Here is an 18872-nt window from a genome sequence, read left to right on the forward strand (position 1 = left end):
CGTGGGCTACAGCCCACTTCTTCGGATGCATAGAATGGAACATATATTGAGGAGATATATATACACATACAGAGAGCATGAAAAGGTGGGAGTTGTCTTACCATATGTTCCATTCTATGCATCCAAAGAAGTGGGCAGTAGCCCACGAAAGCTTATGCTCAAATAAATTTCTTAGTCTCTAAGGTGCCACAAGTACTCCTGTTCTTTTTGTGAACAATGTTCTCTCAATAACAGTACTATAGCCTTTGTTGCAAATGAGATTTAAAGTGATATTCCATTTGTGATCCAGTCAAGCACAAAACTACAATACAATGCATAAAGAATTGTCATTTTATGGCACATATTGCCTAGTTTCAGAAGTTCTGAAAACTTATTTCCTTTATGAGAGTTTATAACTTTTACAATAGAACATTTAAACATCAATGAAAAAGTTCTAGAAAAAGTTAGAGTAAGATACATTGCAGAACAACCAAAAAAACTACAAAACAATGTACTTACAGCTCCATATGATAAATTAACATATTTCAGGAATTTCTCGACCAAATCACCATTTAGTTCGTTAAACCGATATCGAAAAAGGTCCATTTCTTGTTGAATGAACCATCGTCTGAGATCCTCACTGGAGAAAAAAAGGAAAAAAAAAAAAAAAAAAAAAAAAAATCAGATACAACTAATGCACAATGTTTAAGACTAAATATAGACAGGACCATCAATGTGATACTATTAATGCAAGATTCAATGTTCTGCAGGTGTCAAGATAGGTCTTTTATTCTTACAGGGAAAAGGGGGGTTATCTATGGTTTGAAATAACAAGATTAACTAACCATATATTACAGAGTTTTGTATTTACAGCGGAACTAAAATCCATCGGCTTTAATGGTCAAAAGACCCCTTTCAGACTCCAAATTAGCATAACATTAGCATGTGGGCAAGGGGTTTCCAGTGGATATAGTATACTTAGATTTTCAGAAAGCCTTTGACAAGGTCCCTCACCAAAGGCTCTTAAGCAAAGTAAACTGTCATGAGATAAGAGGGAAGGTCCTCTCATGGATCAGTATCTGGTTAAAGGATAAGAAACAAAGGTAGGAATAAATGGTCAGTTTTTAGAATGGAGAGAGGTAAATAGTAGTGTCCCACAGGGGTCTGTACTGGGACTAGTATTATTCAACATATTCATAAATGATCTGGAAAAAGGGGTAAACAGTGAGGTGGCAAAATCTGAAGATGATACAAAACTACTCAAGATAGTGAAGTCCAAAGCATACTGCGAAGAGCTACAAAAGGATCTCACAAAACAGGGTGACTGGACAACAAAATGGCAGATGAAATTCAATGTTGATAAATGCAAAGTAATGCACATTGGAAAACAATCCCAACTATACATTCAAAATGATGGGGTCTAAATTAGCTGTTACTACTCAAGAAAGATCTTGGGGTCACTGTTGATAGTTTTCTGTAAACATCCACTCAATGTGCAGCAGCAGTCAAAAAAGCTAACAGAATGTTGGGAATCATTAAGAAAGTGATCGATAATAAGATAGTAAATATCATATTGCTTCTATATAAATCCATGGTACGCCCACATCTTGAATACTGCATGCAGATGTGATCACCCCATCTCAAAAGAGACATATTGGAATTGGAAAAGGTTCAGAAAAGGTCAACAAAAATGATTAAGGGTATGGAACAGCTTCTGTATGAGGAGAAATTAATCAGATTGGGACTTTTCAGCATGGAAAAGAGACGACTAAGGGGGGATATGATAGATGTCTATAAAATCATGGCTGGTATGGAGAAAGAGTAAATAAAGAAGTTTTACTTACCTCTTCACATAACACAAGAACAAGGGGTCACCAAATGAAATTAATAGGCAGCACGTTTAAAACAGACAAAAGGAAGTTTTTCTTTACACAATGCACAGTCAACCTGTGGAACTCTTTGCCAGAGGATGTTGTGAAGGCCAAGACTATAACAGAGTTTAAAAAAAGAACTAGAGAAATTAATGGAGGATAGGTCCATCAATGGCTATTAGCCAGGATGGAAGGGATGGTGTCCTAGCCTCTGTTTGCCAGAAGCTGGGAATGGGCAGCAGGTGATGGATCACTTGATGATTACCTGTTCTATTCATTCCCTCTGGAGCACCTAGCATTGGTCACTGTTGAAAGACAGGATACTGGGCAGGATGGACCTTTGAGCTGACCCAGTATGGCCATTCTTATGTAACTCTTCAGATAACATGTGAATTTCTAAGGTAATTTGTTTAGAAAAAAATAATTTAATTTTTGCAGAGAAAACATTTTAAAGGCTCCTTTTTGAAATTTACTCACTTCTTCGGATTCCTCTAGTTGGACAACAGTCTCCGCAAACTCCAAATATATATGTATACGCACACCCGGTGTCTACAGCTTGGCTGGGCTCTGGGCTACCCAGAATGGACTATGCTTCAGCCTTCAGTTCTCTATGCTATCCTAAGGGATTTCCTATGCTATTTCATTTCTAGTTAATGAATAAATCCTACTGTTTGACAACACTATGTGATTGTCACTGCACACGCTTGGTGAGGTGCATTAATCCCTGAAGAGGGTACAAGTCTCCATCAGGCATCTGTCTCAGCTGGACTCCCTGAACAGAGCTCACGGCGTGAAGGAGGAGTGCTGAAGGCCCAGTATACTTAAGAGTATAAGACAAAGGACAAACCATGGATACAGTCAGATGAGGAGAAACAAAAAAATGATACAATACTGGTCTCAGCACACCAGCTGCACAACCGTTGCCAAGAGTTTGTTTGCCTCCCAGCAAAGGAAACTTAAGGAAGAACTTGAAGCATCACAATGGAGATGGCTTTGATGATGTTTACAGAGAGCTCCTCCCACATGTGATAAGCAGCATAAAAAAAAAAAAACAAACAAAAAAAATCACAAAGGTGCCCGTTTGAAAATTTTACTAGTGGGCAATGAAGGATGGCATCATTGGCAGAATGGAGACAGGAGGCAACATTTTAATAGAACAGGAAAGATGACAGGTAGCATGGAAATACACTATAAAAGGCCTTGAAAGTAAATGCTCATTTGATGCAATGAAGAAAGGGGGCCTGTGGAGGAATACAAGAGGGGTAACATGGTCAAGACGGCAAGCTAGAAAAATTATTGTTGCTGCAGTGTTTTCAATTAATACAAGTGGGGCAAGATACCATCTGTCAAGGCCAGAAAAGAGCATGTTGCACTAGTAAAAAGATGAGATGAGAGCCTGGGTGAGAGTTTTGGCTGCATAGATAGAGAGGGAAGACTGTATCTTTGACATTATGCAGGAAGAATCAGCAAGATTTAAGCACAGACTGGAGGAAAGGAGCTAGAGAGAAAATCAAAGATGATACCCAGGCTACAGGTCTGATAGGGAGGATGGTTGTATTAGTGCTCACAAATAAAGTTTATGTTCATTCCAAATACGTACAACAACTAAAGCCCAGCAGAGAAACAAATACAAAAAAGTGATATTCAGTCCAAATAATTTAGCAATGAACCAGAGGAAGAAAAAATGAAAAATGCACATTTTTTGCCTCTGGGTGACACTGTTGAACCACTAAAGAAAAAACAAGTACACACCATCCTCTACCCCCACAAGTATTTTAGCTATAAACACATCTTCCTTGCAGACAATTAAATGAATTAATTCTGCACAAAATTTGTGATCCAACCTACTTATAAACTTTCTGTAACATGGACTCCAAATTTAGCACTAAACAAACAGCAACTATACAATGCTCTGTGCCAAGCTCTGCTTCTCCACCTTATAACATTTAATTCAAGAAGTTTTTCCTGTACTATTCACTTCCTGTTCTTATCTATTGAGTAGTGTCAATTTATCAGTGCATGGCAGCTTTCATCTCAGACAAGGCTGCATTTCAGTGGTGAATAACAGAGATCACCCTGTACAGTTTATGTGTCAGTTCAGGATCTTTCCATTCAAGAACCATTACAAATTTAAGATGTTTATTCTTCCTTTTTGCATGCAGTGTTGGTCCCAGGATATTAGAGAAACAAGGTAAGGTAATATCTTTTATTGGACCAACTTCTGTTGGGGGGGGGGGGGGGGGGAGACAGAAAAACAGCTCTGTGTAAACTTGAAAGCTTGCCTCTCCCCACAACAAAAGTAGGTCCAATAAAAAATATTACCTCACCCACCTTCTCTCTATTTTCTCTTTCACTATTAAACATTAATTATATCTTCCCAAAGGAAGAAACAGAATTTACATAGGATGGAAACTGGCTAACAAACTTTTCCACAGCAATACCACACTGTTAGCATTTAGCTCAGAACAGCCTGTCTGAAGGCACATCACCCTCACGAAGTTACAGAATACTACAATATGCATGCTTTTTTCCTGAAATAATTCCATCACCTAGCTTTTACATAGCATTTTTCATTAATAGATCTCAAAGCATTTTACAAAGACTCATCTCCATTTTACAGAAGGTGAAATTGAGGCACAGGGAGGTAAAGTGACTTTCTCAAGGTCACCCAGCAGGTCAGTGGCTGAGCTCGGAATAGAAGCCAGGTCTCCCAAGCCTGAATCCAGTGCTCTATCCACTACATAACACTGCATCTCACAATGCCAAACTTTTTTTAAAAAACAAAGAAATTGGAAATTTGAGGGGCATCATCAACCTCCATCTTATTTCAAAAAGCATCCAGTTTCAGATTTTAAAAAATTCTCAACATATTTTTTCTAACATATTTTGCCTTTTTAAAGATGAGGGGCTTTTCAGCAAGGGAGAAACTAACTTAAAGAGAAAATAAAATTCACAGTACACAAAATGGCGTAAAATGCATAAATACCAAATAGAAATGTTTTCACTAGCTTTTTAATTTAATAATCCTAAATCTAAATTGTAACTAAAGGAGGTTCTCCTCATATTCATAGATTCCAAGACCAGAAGAGACCATTGTGATCATCTAGTCTGATCGCTGGTAGAACATAAGCCAAAGAACTTCCCCCAAATAACTTTCTGAATATATCTTTTAAAAAAACATCCGATTTACGAAATGTTGAGTCTGGTTTACAAGTTAAGTGTCCCTTAAGAAAAGATACGTTGCCATCTTAAGTAGACAGTCAGAACTTTGTTTTAAGAATTATATTATGTACGTTGCTGGTTGGAATCACTAATGGAGTTTATGAAACAAGAAAGTGTATATGTACAACACGTCTACACATTAAAAAGACGGTTACTCACCTTTGTAATTGTTGTTTTTCGAGATGTGTTGCTCATATCCATTCCAATTAGGTGGGTGCGCGCCATGTGCACGATCGTCGGAAGATTTTTACCCTAGCAACTCTCGATGGGTCGGCTGAAGCACCCCCTGGAGTGGCGCCCTCACAGCATTTTGCCCCTGCCGACCCAGCGCCCCCTCAGTTCCTTCTTGCCGGCTACTCAGACAGCAGGGAAGGAGGACGGGTTTGGAATGGATATGAGCAACACATCTCGAAGAACAACAGTTACAAAGGTGAGTAACCATCTTTTCTTCTTCGAGTGCTTGCTCATATCAATTCCAATTAGGTGACTCCCAAGCCTTACCTAGGCGGTGGGGTCGGAATTGGATGTCGCGGAGTGAAGGACCGCTGAGCCAAACGCCGCATCATCCCTGGACTGCTGCACTATGGCATAGTGGGAAGCGAAAGTGTGCACGGATGACCAAGTCGCTGCCCTACATATCTCCTGTATGGGCACATGAGCCAGAAAGGCAGAGGAAGAAGCTTGGGCCCGAGTGGAATGGGCAGTGAGTCGTGGAACTGGGACACCAGCTAAGTCGTAACATGCACGGATGCATGAAGTAATCCAAGACGATATTCGCTGCAAAGAGACCGGAAGGCCTTTCATCTGGTCTGCCACCACTACAAACAGTTGGGATGTCTTTCTGAACGGCTTTGTTTGCTCAATGTAAAAAGCAAGAGCCCTGCGAACGTCTAGGGAATGTAGTTGTTGCTCCCTTCGCGAAGCGTGCGGCTTTGGGAAGAAGATGTCTTGGTTGACATGGAAGGCAGACACCACCTTAGGGAGGAAGGCAGGGTGTGGTCGCAGGTGTACCTTGTCCTTATGGAACACCGTATATCGTGGGTCCGATGTGAGGGCCCTAAGTTCTGAGACTCGTCTCGCAGATGTGATAGCGATGAGGAAAGCTGTTTTCCAGGACTGGTACAGAAGCGAGCAGGTGGCCATGGGCTCGAAGGGGGTACCCATGAGTCTAGCTAGGACTAGACTGAGGTCCCACATAGGGGCCGGCTGACGAATTTGTGGGTACAGACGTTCTAAGCCCTTGAGGAACCTGCTGACCATGGGACTGGAGAAGACCGAGCGCCCGTTCTCGCCTGGGTGGAAGGCGGAGATCGCTGCTAGGTGGACTCTGATAGATGAGACAGTTAGGCCTTGCTGTTTTAAGGACCAGAGATAGTCCAGGATGGTAGGTACTGGTACCCCTGTAGGGACAGTGTTGTTTAGGGCACACCAGCAGGAGAAACGCTTCCATTTGGCCATGTATGAGGACCTAGTGGATGGCTTTCTGCTCCCCAAGAGCACCTGCTGCACCAAAGTGGAGCAACACAGCTCGGATTGGGTCAGCCATGCAGCAGCCACGCAGTCAGGTGGAGGGACTGCAGGTCCGGATGACATAACCTGCTGTGTTCCTGAGTGATCGGTCCGGCCACTATGGTAGAGTGATTGGTTCTGTCACAGACAGATCGAGGAGCGTGGTGTACCAGCATTGTCTGGGCCACGCTGGAGCGATCAAGATTAAGCGGGCCTTGTCTCTGCGTAACTTGAGGAGGACCTTGTGGACCAACGGAAATGGAGGGAAGGCATAGAGCAGGTGGTCCTTCCACGGTATCAGGAAGGCGTCTGACAGGGATCCCAGGGAACGTCCCTGGAGAGAGCAGAACACTTAGCACTTCCGATTCTCGCGAGAGGCGAAAAGGTCTAAGTGGGGAAATCCCCACCTCCGGAAAACAAAATGAATAACGTCCGGACGTGTTCTGGACTCCTGGGAGAAAATATGCCACCAGGTCTATTAACTGAGCTATGCAAAATTCCCAGAAATGTATGGCTTCGTGACAGAGGAGGGACGACCGCGCTCCACCTTGCTTGTTGATGTAAAACATGGCCCTTGTGTTGTCTGTGAAGATTGCGACACAACGGCCCTGGAGGTGTTCACAGAATACCTGACACGCTAGGTGTACTGCTCTCAGTTCCCTAACGTTGATGTGCAGGGATATTTCTTGTGCGGACCAAAGGCCTTGTGTGCGAAGGTTCACGAGGTGAGCGCCCCAGCCCAGAGAGGATGCGTCCATGGTGAGGACTAGAGAGGGCTGTGGGGCATGGAATGGCATCCCCCCGCAAACCAGGTTGGGGTTTAGCCACCAACCCAGAGAGGACAAGACCTTCGTCGGCACCGTGAGTACTGTGTCCAAACTGTCCCAGCCTGGGCGGTATACTGACGAGAGCCAGATCTGAAGTGGGCGGCAGCGTAGTCTGGCATGTTTGGTCATGAAAGTGCATGAGGCCATATGGCCCAGAAGACCGAGGCACGTGCGTGCTGTTGAGGTCGGGAAGCTTCAGAGGGCGTGGATAAGAGTTATCATGGACTGGAAGCAGGTCTGCGGTAGGCACGCCCTGGCGAGATTCGAGTCCAGGACTGCCCCGATGAAGTGTATTTTTTGGGTTGGCTCCAAAGTGGACTTTTCGGCGTTGAGCAGCAGGCCCAGTTGCCTGAAGCAGGTCATGACGAAGCGAACGTGAGACCGCACTGTAGCTCAGACCGACCCCGAATGAGCCAGTCGTCGAGGTACGGAAACACTTGGATCTGATGTCTGCGGAGCCAGGCCACTATGACAGCCATACATTTTGTAAAGACCCTTGGCGCTGTGGAAAGGCCAAAGGGGAGGACCACAAATTGGAAATGCTGCTGTCTGACCACAAAGCGAAGGAACCGCCTGTGCGGAGGGTAAATCGCTATGTGGAAGTATGCGTCCTTCATGTCGAGGGCAGCGTACCAGTCTCCAGGATCCAGGGATGGGATAATAGTTCCCAGGGTAACCATGCGGAACTTCAACTTTACCATGAATTTGTTGAGTCTGCGTAGGTCCAGGATGGGCCAAAGCCCCCACCTTTGCCTTGGGGATTAGGAAGTAGCGGGAGTAAAAACCCCTGCCCTCAAGTCCCTTGATACCTCTTCCACCGCTCCAATAGACAGGAGTGCTTGTACCTCCTGCAAGAGGAGTTGCTCGTGAGAAGAGTCCCTGAAGAGGGACGGGGAGGAAGGGTGGGAAGGGGGGGGTGGGGCGAAATAAACTGAAGATGGTATCCTGCTTCCACCGGGCGTAGGACCCAGTGATCTGAAGTTAGGCGGGCCTACGCAGGGAGGAAACAGGAGAGGTGGTTGGAGAAAGGCAGGGAAGGATCCTGGGAGGAGACTGGTGCTCCGTCCTCGAGCGCATCTTCAAAAGTTTTGTCTGGGCCCCGCTGATGGTCTAGGGGGGCCCTGATTCTGGCCTGCTTGCGGACCAGGTTGTCGCCTCCTATTGCCACGACCACGCCTTCTAGAGAAGTCTTGCCGCGGTCAAGGGTTAGGGTAAGTGCGCTGCAGCTGGGGCCGGAAGGGTCTGCATTGCGTCACTGGGGTATGCATGCCCATTGAACACATGGTGGCCCGGTTATCCTTCAGACTTTGTAGTCTGGGATCAGTCTTCTCCGAGAAGAGACCTTGGCCTTCAAAGGGCAGGTCCTGTATAGTCTGCTGCAGTTCCGGTGGGAGGCCGGACACTTTCAGTCATGAAATGTGGCGCATGGCCACCCCAGAGGCTAGAGTTCTAGCAGCCGAGTCAACTGCGTCTAAAGACGCCTGCAGATATGTCCTTGCCACCTTCTTGCCCTCTTCGAGCAAGACCCCAAACTCTTCCCTGGACCCCTGGAGAACCAGCTCTTTGAATTTCCCCATTGAGTTCCAGGTGTTATAATTATAACGGCTCAGGAGGGCCTGCTGGTTAGCTACCCTGAGCTGTAGGCCACCAGTTGGGTAGATTTTATGCCCAAAGAGATCCAGGCACCTAACGTCCGGGCGCTTGTTGGCCATGTCTCTCCCTCTCGTTTACAGACTGTACAACAAGGGAGCAAGGTTGGGGGTGCACATACAAGTACTCAATCTTTGGATGGCACCATGTATTTCCTTTCCACCCCTCTTGCTGTGGGAGGGATGGACGCCGGCGACTGCCAGATAGTATTGGCATTCGCCTGAATGGTCTTAATGAAGGGCAAAGCTACCCGCCTGGGGGCATCGGCCGACAAGATGTCCACCACCGAGTCCTCAACTTCCGCCACCTCCTCCACCTGCAGATTCATGTTCTGTGCCGCCCTACGAAGGAGGTCCTGGTGTGCACGAAGATCTATAGGTGAGGGACCAGAGGAGGGCGTGCCTGCCACGGTTTTGTCAGGTGAGGATGAGGAGGACAATCCCTGGACTAGTGGGTCCTGGGGAAGGTTAGGTTGAGGAGGGTCTGGTTGCCCTAGGTCCATGACCGTAGGGGCATCAGCCTGCTCAGGCGGTAGGGCAGTTGCCTCCGAAGCTATTGGGGGAGGGCGGCTAACAGTTGCCCCAGGTACCCTAGGCTCCAAATGAGCCAAGCGAGAAGCACCTGAGGGGCAACCTTGGACTTGGTGATATGTCCAAGGGGTCCAGAAAGACCATTGTGGAGGACCTTGGTCGGGATTCTGTCCTACATCTGGCCCCTGGCTAGCGCCATCAATGTCTTGGCCCTGGATATTATAGCCACTCTCCGCTTGGGACGACACAGAGTTTGGGCGAGAAGGCCAAGGCGGTGCCGAACGCACTTCTTGCGTTGACCCGGCACCATCTACTGGTCCACGCGTGAGAGCTGGGGACCGGTGCCGGTGTCCTGGGCAGTACCGTGATCAGGACGTGCCGGGAGGTCGATCTGGACGATGACCGACGGTGCAGGCGGTGCCGGAACCGACTGCACAATGAGCGGTGCCAGGACTGGTGCCGGGAGCTGGATCGGTACCGATCGTACTGGGAGGGAGACCTCCGGGAGGCGGAGCGGTGCCGCGAGTACGACCGGCGCCGAGATGGAGATCGGACCGGGATTGAGAGCGGTGCTGAGCTGTTTCGCTCTGCAAAGGAGGTCGAATGAAGGCAGGCTTCCCTATGGATGGGACAGTCTGCACCGGTGGTGCCAGAGGGTGAGACGGTGCAGGCTCAGTCAGCACGATCAGGTCGCGAGCAGTGGAGAAGGTCTCCGGAGTGGACGACAGGCCCAGCTCAACCACGGTGTGCACCAGGGAGCTTATATGCACCAGACTCAATGGCGCTTGCGGCGCCGGAATTGACGCCTTCGCAGTGTGGTCCAGTATAGCGCACTGCTCCACTGAGGTCGCCGGCGGTGGTTGCACCTGTGGAGGAGCAACAGGTGGTTTGTGCTGCTTCTTGGGCCACGGAGACAGCAAGCGGTGTCGCGTCTGTACCAGTGCCGGAGACATCTGGTGCCAAGGTACCTGGCTGGTGCTGGGTCGCTCCGTTGCCGGAGGCGTGCTGCAGACTGACGGTGCCTGGTCTGCGCACGGTGCCGGGGGCATCGGGCTAAGTGCCGCTTCCATCAGGAGCTGTTTTAGACGGAAGTCCTGCTCCTTTTTTGTCCGAGGCTTGAAAGCCTTGCAGATGCAGCACTTGTCAGGTAGATGAGCTTCCCCCAGGCACTTCAGACAGGAGTCATGGGGGTCTCCAATGGGCATCGGCTTGAGACAGGCCGAGCAAGGCTTGAAACCCGGAGACTTGGGCATAAGCCCTGGTACCAGGGCGGAGGAACGGGGATAAACCCCGATACCCCAACTTATGTATAACTATATACACTAATATACTATATACAAACTTACTAAGACTACTCTAAAAACTGCTAAACTAATAAACTACACTAAGAACTAACTATAAGACAATGCCAAAGCTAGGGATGTGGAGGTCAGCTACGCTGCTCTCCACCGTTCCAACGACAATCACGGGCGGCAAGAAGGAACTGAGGGGGTGCTGGGTCAGCAGGGGCATATATCCGGTGCTGTGAGGGCTCCACTCCAGGGGGTGCGTCAGCCGACCCACCGAGAGTTGATAGGGTAAAAATCTTCCAACGATCGTGCACGCGGCGCGCGCCCACTTAATTGGAATCAATATGAGCAAGCACTCAAAGAAGAACAATTGATACTACACTAATGAAAATCTCCTGCAATCTATGCATTTTTAAAGTACAAGTAACATTTAACTGACTGGAGATTGAGTATCAATTCACGGGGACCACTAAAAATTACTTATTTGCTGATTCTAAGCAACTATGAGACCTGCAGACAATGACTGAAGACAGGATTGTACTTGGCTGGCCCCATTTTTGACTCTCAGAGATCCCAAACGGCAATACTGACAATTACTCATCTGCCCTAAACGTCTCTTGTGCATGCTGCTATGATGTCATTATGTAGTGATGCTAGTGGGAAAAGCAATGAAGTTTCGGCTACAGTGTCATTCAGATTTTGCTTTTAAGGGCTTGTTTACATAGTGTGGTATGCACACCAGGGAGAGTGCACATTAGAATTCATGCAACTGACCTGTGTAGACCCTGCTGGTGTGCACTAAAATAGGATCTACATGGGCCACTCAGAATACAATACATTGGTGCACATTAGAATTCACATCCCACTGGTGCACATTACCACACCATGCAGACGTGCCCTTAGTTACACCCAAATAGTGTAGTCTCTGCTCTGAATGTAGAGATCAGGATACAGGCATGGTTGAAACTTAAGGCAAGACAGAAGCAAATCTGGTAGTCAAGTAAAGGAATCTAAGATGTCAGGCCAGGTTGTATGTATATTACTGGGTAGTTTCATAGCCTCCTGTCAAGGAGATGTTTTTTCTGGGAGACCCTCTGCATCCCCGACTGCTCTCAGGAACTGCAGATTTATAACCAGAAGCTCCTCTCTCCTACCCCTCCATATCTGTTTGGCTACACAACTGCGACCACTGCCACTGGACCTCACAGGAGTTACTCATATCTTTGAGAGTATGAGATTCCATTAATGCAACACTTCTACTTGGGGTGATTATGGAGAAAACTTCAAAGGTATACAATGTGTGAAACATAGCTGATTTATTGGCGTTGACCTTAAGGAACATGATACAACAGAATTGCAAAGACTGCATTTGTTTCCCGTTACCTTCTGGGGTAGAATTCAAGAAATCATACTGATTTGTAAAAACTTGCATGTTTTGGGATCTGGCAACCTGGAAGACTGCTTTTCACATGTCCACTGCAATACCTGGGATACTTTTTCCTGATTGTCCACAGACATACATGTAGAAAGGCAAACTTTCTACCTTTTGATCGCAGTATTAAACCCATGCATGTACTTATTGTGAGATTTTCAAAGCTGCTTAAAAGAGTTCAGCAACCAACTCCAACTGAAATTCAATGAAATCCATGTAGGCACCTTTTTAAAATTCCAGCCTATGCTTAAAGAGATGACTGGGGGCCATGTATAAGGCAGTGATCTACAGTGGTAATCGTTTTAGACCAACTTGTCTATTACTGAGGGTCAGAGGTCAAAAGTGCTCAGAGTCAGGCTAAATCTATTCCTATTTATGTCAATGGGAACTAAGTTAAATCAATGCTGAGTGCCTTTGAAAATAAAAAACTATGTGTATTACTGCCCAATGACTATGTGGGGAGTGCATTATTTAAATATCAGAATAAATTTATTCATGCCTAATTTTAAGTATATAAATATATTCCAGTTTTTTTTATTGTGTCATTTTTCACCACATATGAATTCTCTTCCTGACTAAGCTTCTAAACTGAGAAAAAGCTTATACCTGAAACAAAGAAAATTTGTCTCTATATTTAGTACCACATTACCAGCCTTTAGGTGACAAAGTTTAAACCATATACTTAAAATATTAAAAAGAATATATATTTGCTTAAAAAATACTTACGACTGGCAGTAAGCAAGGCGCAGTATGAAATGAGAGATATGGTCTTTCCTCCTTGCATCATAATCATCCTCAACCAAAGCCTACAGTTTCCATAAGAGAAAATATGTACTGAATCATGGCAGTAAAAGAAAACTGAAGTTGAGAAATAAATCCAAAATTAAATAGCAAGACCCACAACCTTCCTGTCATATCACTGTAAAACATGTAAAGTACATTAAATTCTTTCTACACTTCTGACAAAATCAGTAAGTGCTGCAAGAATTATCAAAAGACAAATGGAAAAAATCCTACTGTTAACTGAAAATTGCAAGAATACACTTCATAGTACAGGGGAACTTTTCATCCAACTACCTGCTCTGAATTAAAATGGTTATAATTTGGGAGAAAGTTTCCTTCAAAACACTCATTTCTGCGAACAAACCAAAGCTAATTATTTGGAAATACCCACAAACAAGGAATTGTGTGCTCTTTCTGCACTGATAAGAAAACATTAGGGCTGTCAATTAATCACAGTGAACTCACGCAATTAACTCAAAAAAATTAATCGTGATTAAAAAATTTAACTGTGATTAATAGCAGTTTTAATCGCACTGTTAAACAATAGAATATCAATTTAAATTTATTTTATATTTTTGGATGTTTTCTACATTTTCAAATATATTTGATTACATTTACAACTCGGAATACAAAGTGTACAGTGATCATTTTATATTATTTTTATTACAAATATTTGCACTGTAAAAATTATGAAACAAAAAAAATAGTATTTTTCAATTCCCCTCATACAAGTACCATAATGCAATCTCTTTATCATGAAAGTGAACTTACAAATGTATATTTTTTTTGTTACATAAGTGCACTCAAAAAACAAAACAGTGTATAACTTTGCCTACAAGTCCACTCAGTCCGGCTTCTTATTTACAATGTCACCTGAAAGTGAGAACAGACGTTTGCATGGCACTCTTGTAGCAGGCATTGCAAGATATTTACATGCCAGATGCGCTAAAGATTCATATGTCCCTTAATCTTCAACCACCATTCCAGAGGACATGCGTCCAGGCTGAGGACGGGTTCTACTCAATAACAATCCAAAGTAGTGCAGACCGACATGTTCACTTTCATCATCTGAGTCAGATGCTACCAGCAGAAGGTTGATTATCGTTTTTGATGGTTCTGTAATTTCTGTATCGGAGTGTTGCTCTTTTAAGACTTCTGAAAGCATGCTCCACACCTAGTCCTTCTCATATTTTGGAAGACACTTCAGATTCTTAAACCTTGGTTTGAGTGCTGTAGCTATCTTTAGAAATCTCACTTTGGTACTTTTTTTGCATTTTGTCAAATCTGCAGTGAAAGTGTTCTTAAAATGAACAACATGTGCTGGGTCGTCATCATCTGAGACTGCTATAATATGAAATATGTGGCAGAATGCAGGTAAAACAGAGCAGAAGACATACTGTTCTTTCCCAAGGAGTTCAGTCAAAATTTCATTAATGCATTTTTTTTTAACGAGAGTCATCAGCATGGAGCATATCCTCTGGAATGGTAGCAGAAGCATGTAGGGGCATACGAATGTTTAGCATATCTGGCACGTAAATACCTTGCAGTGCCGGCTACAAAAGTGCCATGCGAAAGCCTGTTCTCACTTTCAGGTGACATTGTAAACAAGAAGCGGTCAGCATTATCTCTTGCAAATGTAAACAAACTTGTTTGTCTGAGTGACTGGCTGAACAAGAAGTAGGACTGAGTGGACTTGTAGGTTCTAAAGTTTTACATGGTTTTATTTTTGAACACAGCTGGTTTTTGTACATAATTCTACATTTGTAAGGTCTACTTTCATGATCAAGAGATTGCATTACAGTACTTGTATGATGTGAATTGAAAAATACTATTTCTTTTATTTTTTACAGCACAAATATTTGTAAACAAAAATATTAAGTGAGCTTTGTACACTTTGTATTCTGTGTTGTAATTGAAATTAATATATTTGAAAATGTAGAAAAATCCAAAAATATTTAAATGGTATTCTATTATAGTTCAATCGTGCGATTAATCATGATTATTTTTTTTAATTGTTTGGCAGCCCTAGAAAATGCCATTCCCAGAGTTGAACACAATATTGCTGGGACAAATGATGCCAATACACCAAAACAAAACAAAAATCCTGTGAAAGACTCAACTTCTACTCTGCTAGAAGCAGAGGGTGATTTTAAAAACAGAGCATGCATTAAGCACTCCAAACCTTACTGAGTATCCTGCAGACCTCACTCAAACAGCTTTCAGCCTACTTTGATCGGAGTTTTGATTTCCAGATTTTGACCCAACTAGGTCAGAAGAGAAATTACAAATGTTAATAGAAAATTAAAAAGAAAAAAAGTAGTTGATAGGCACAAAGAAAAAAATTCAGTGATATAAAACGTTCAAATTATAGAATTTATGCTTTGAGTTCAGTATTCAACAAGTGTATCCCTATTTTTGACAGTAAATGGAAAATAAAATCTATAGTAAAAAGATTATGCTTTTCCTTTTTCAATTATATACTTACTTTGAATGGAAATTTAAGCTTTCGAATCTCACGCTCCAGCCTGCTTTTGTACTCATCACTACCTTTCACATAGCTCACACCAAGGTTCTCAACTACTTTGAGCACTAAAGTAATTAGAGGAGACAAATGAAATCAGCATGAGCAAGACTTGTAGTATAAAAAGATACATCTATTACAAGGGTCAGTAACCTTCGGCACGCGGCCCATCAGGGTAATCCACTGGCGGGCCGCGAGACACTTTGTTTACGTTGACCGTGCGCAGGCACAGCCCCCTGCAGCTCCCAGTGGCCGTGGTTTGCCGTTCCCAGCCAATGGGAGCTGCGGGAAGCGGTGGCCAGCACGTCCCTGTGGCCTGCAGCTCCCATGGGCCGGGAACGGCAAACCGCAGCCACTGGAAGCTGCTGGGGGCCGTGCCTGCAAACGGTCAACGTAAACAAAATGTCTCGTGGCCCACCAGAGGATTACCCTGATGGGCCGCGTGCCAAAGGTTGCCGACCCCTGATTTATTAAAATGTAAAATTTGTTAGTTCTATCATCTATGCTAATAAGAAAAACTATATTCTATCCAATTTTTTTTTAAAGACTGAAAAAGACCAAAAGAGTTTCAGATTTGCTTCTCCCACAAGCTTTTGATCAACAAAAAATTTGCCTTCAGGATTACAGCCTTTGATCTGAATTGATTAGAAGAAATTAAAAGGAATAAGCTAATACAGAGCTACAGTTAAGTATTTGGGGGCCTTATTCAAAGCCTATTGTCATCAATGGAATGATTCCTAATTTCCATAGTATATTATTAACTACAATGGTCAAATTAAGTACAAATTAGTTTTCCAATTAATTAGTACTATTTTCTCTTCGCAAATCAATCATGAACTAATTCTGATTTCTTCCAATGTTTTTTCTATTGCAAGTAGTCAAAAGGCTTTGAACAAATGTCACTATATGGGAGGTTTAAAGTGATCACTTCAACTCTTTTGAGGTGTATGATTGGTCACATAACATCCATTGTACTGTTTCTGTTCTCAATGGACAACAAAATTTTTAAACAAGCAGACAGAAGAGCAAATGTTCTTCTTGTTCATCCACAAAAAGACCTGTTCACACACATAGTTAGGTATTTGTTCAGATGGTAGTAATAGCAGCAAAGTTACAATAGCACCCAGAGACAATCAGTCATGATCAGGCCCCCATTGTTCTGGACAAATAGACAGTCCCTAACTCCAAAGAGCTTTCAGTCTAAATATGGTTGAGATGCCACAGATGAGCACAGACAAGAGAAAATTTTAAAATTAAAGTGACAGTGCAAGAGTGATAAATTGTTACCAGATCACACTGTTAAGAGCTATTTATCACTTTATTTGCTTTCTTTATTTTAAAAGCTATGAAAATTCTATGCTATTGTGATACTATTTACTACCATCATTGTTTTCCTGGAACTTTCCCCTCTGATTCTTTCTATGCTCATGTTTTATCCTTAGTCTGTAAACTATGTGTATTGTCTTCTCTTTTATGCAAACAAGCCAAACCATCCATGAACAAGAGAGCATTTTACCTGTTTGTACAAATGTTCATAAACATTTGTACAATAAGTGATACAAACATGTTCAAATTTAACAGCTATTCAGAATTCATTAGGTGTTTTTTCACATACAGTGTTTTGCAGTACATAATACTCAATTATCGTTAATGAAATTAAAAAGCAAAATTTGGGGGGCATTCACACACACACACATAAGCTGCCAAAATAAATTTTGTTGTACTTTTTTTTTTTAAGAAAGGAACTGTATTTGTCAACTAGAAATTACAAATTATTAGTATAGAAGTATATGCTTGAAAAGAAAACTAGAAGTACAAGTGAAGACATAAAACATATAGGCAGAGTAGATGACACTCTATATACAAGTCATTCTGATGCTAAAACAGTTGCATTACATGGGAGTCTTCTAGCTCTGATAACGGACATCAAAATAAGCCTGCATCCCACCTTAACACTTAACATTGTATCACTCATTGACTATAGATCACCTCAAACTGCATTTATCCAAAGTGCAAAAAAGAGGGCTATAGATTTATGGTGTTACTCACATTTAAGCCTATCAATGGCAAAATTTTCAAACTCAGCTAGAGAAATATTTTCAGTGGGAGGCTGCAGGTAGAACTGCAGGCTGTGAGGATACAGATCTCCTCGTCTATCACCAGCAAGTCTTGCCTTCAACCTTTTTTCTCTAGAAAACTCCATTTTCTTTAAGTGAAACTAGAAAAAAAAAGTTGAACAAAAATATTGGTTAGTCACTGTATCATCAGCAAAAAACAAATTTTGCCCAACAAGGAGGACGACATGACATCACTACCTCACTGGATCCATCCCTAGTTTACAGGCAGTGGAACAGACTGCCTGTTGGGCCAAGTTATAAAGAGCAGCACCAACCTGAAACCTGGTCACTTTCAAACCCGGAGTGAGCAGGTTCAGACAGATTCGCTGGGACCCTCTTGCCAATTGCTGGAGCTTTAGCATCACTCACCACCCCCGATGAGACTGGGAGCCCCCCCCCCACGGGACGGGAGGGTGGCCGCCCGCACCCCTCCCCCGACGGGACAGGAGGGTCACTCCCACTAACGAGATGGGGTGGGACGGGACATGACACCGGCCGGGCCGCACTCAGGCATTGCCGGAGAGCGGAGGCAGCGGTGCTGGGCCATGGCTCTTTGACAGCCGCCCACGAGGCGGCAGCGCCCACCATGGCCGCCCCCCAAGGAGGCGGCAGCGCCCATCCCAGAGCCGGGAACACGAAAACCTCACTCGCCTACCTAGCCTCCACACGGACCCTGCCGGCTTCCCGCGCGCAGCACGCCCCGCCCCGCTCGCCTCACTTCCGCCAACTAGGCTCCGACCCCGCCCCCCGGCCGCCTGCTCCGCCTCTAACCCCGCCCCCCGGCCGCCTGCCTCTAACCCCGCCCCCCGGCCGCCTGCCCCCGCCTCTACCCCGCCCCCCGGCCGCCTGCCTCCGCCTCTAACCCCGCCCCCGGCCGCCTGCTTCTAACCCCGCCCCCCAACCCCCTGCTTCCGCCTCTACCCCGCCCCCCTGCCTCTAACCCCGCCCCCGGCCGCCTGCTCCGCCTCTAACCCCGCCCCCCGGTCGCCTGCTTCTAACCCCGCCCCCGGCCGCCTGCTTCCGCCTCTACCCCGCCCCCCTGCCTCTAACCCCGCCCCCCGGCCGCCTGCCTCTAACCCCTCCACGCGGCCGCCTGCCTCCGCCTCTAACCCCGCCCCCCGGTCGCCTGCTTCTAACCCCGC

At 44.7% G+C, this 18872-nt stretch overlaps 1 protein-coding gene across 4 annotated transcripts in view; it reads right to left on the reverse strand.

The window, feature by feature from the left end:
* PRIM2 (DNA primase subunit 2) overlaps positions 1-18433 on the reverse strand; it is a 278681-nt gene extending 260248 nt beyond the window's left edge. For 2 of the 4 annotated variants that reach the window (XM_054024333.1, XM_054024331.1), the window contains exons 1-5: positions 18386-18433; positions 17663-17831; positions 15578-15681; positions 13036-13115; positions 499-619 (exon numbers count right to left, since the gene is read on the reverse strand). In XM_054024333.1, the coding sequence (XP_053880308.1) occupies positions 499-619; positions 13036-13115; positions 15578-15681; positions 17663-17816 (459 nt within the window). In that variant the 5' untranslated portion in view covers positions 17817-17831; positions 18386-18433. Of the gene's footprint in view, positions 1-498; positions 620-13035; positions 13116-15577; positions 15682-17662; positions 17832-17928; positions 17949-18005; positions 18093-18385 lie in introns of those variants that run through there. The other 2 variants (XM_054024330.1, XM_054024332.1) reach the window with 2 other exon arrangements.
* Between the last annotated feature and the right edge of the window lie 439 nt (positions 18434-18872).

This window comes from Malaclemys terrapin, chromosome 3, assembly GCF_027887155.1.
Source record: "Malaclemys terrapin pileata isolate rMalTer1 chromosome 3, rMalTer1.hap1, whole genome shotgun sequence".
Classification (NCBI taxonomy): domain Eukaryota; kingdom Metazoa; phylum Chordata; order Testudines; family Emydidae; genus Malaclemys; species Malaclemys terrapin.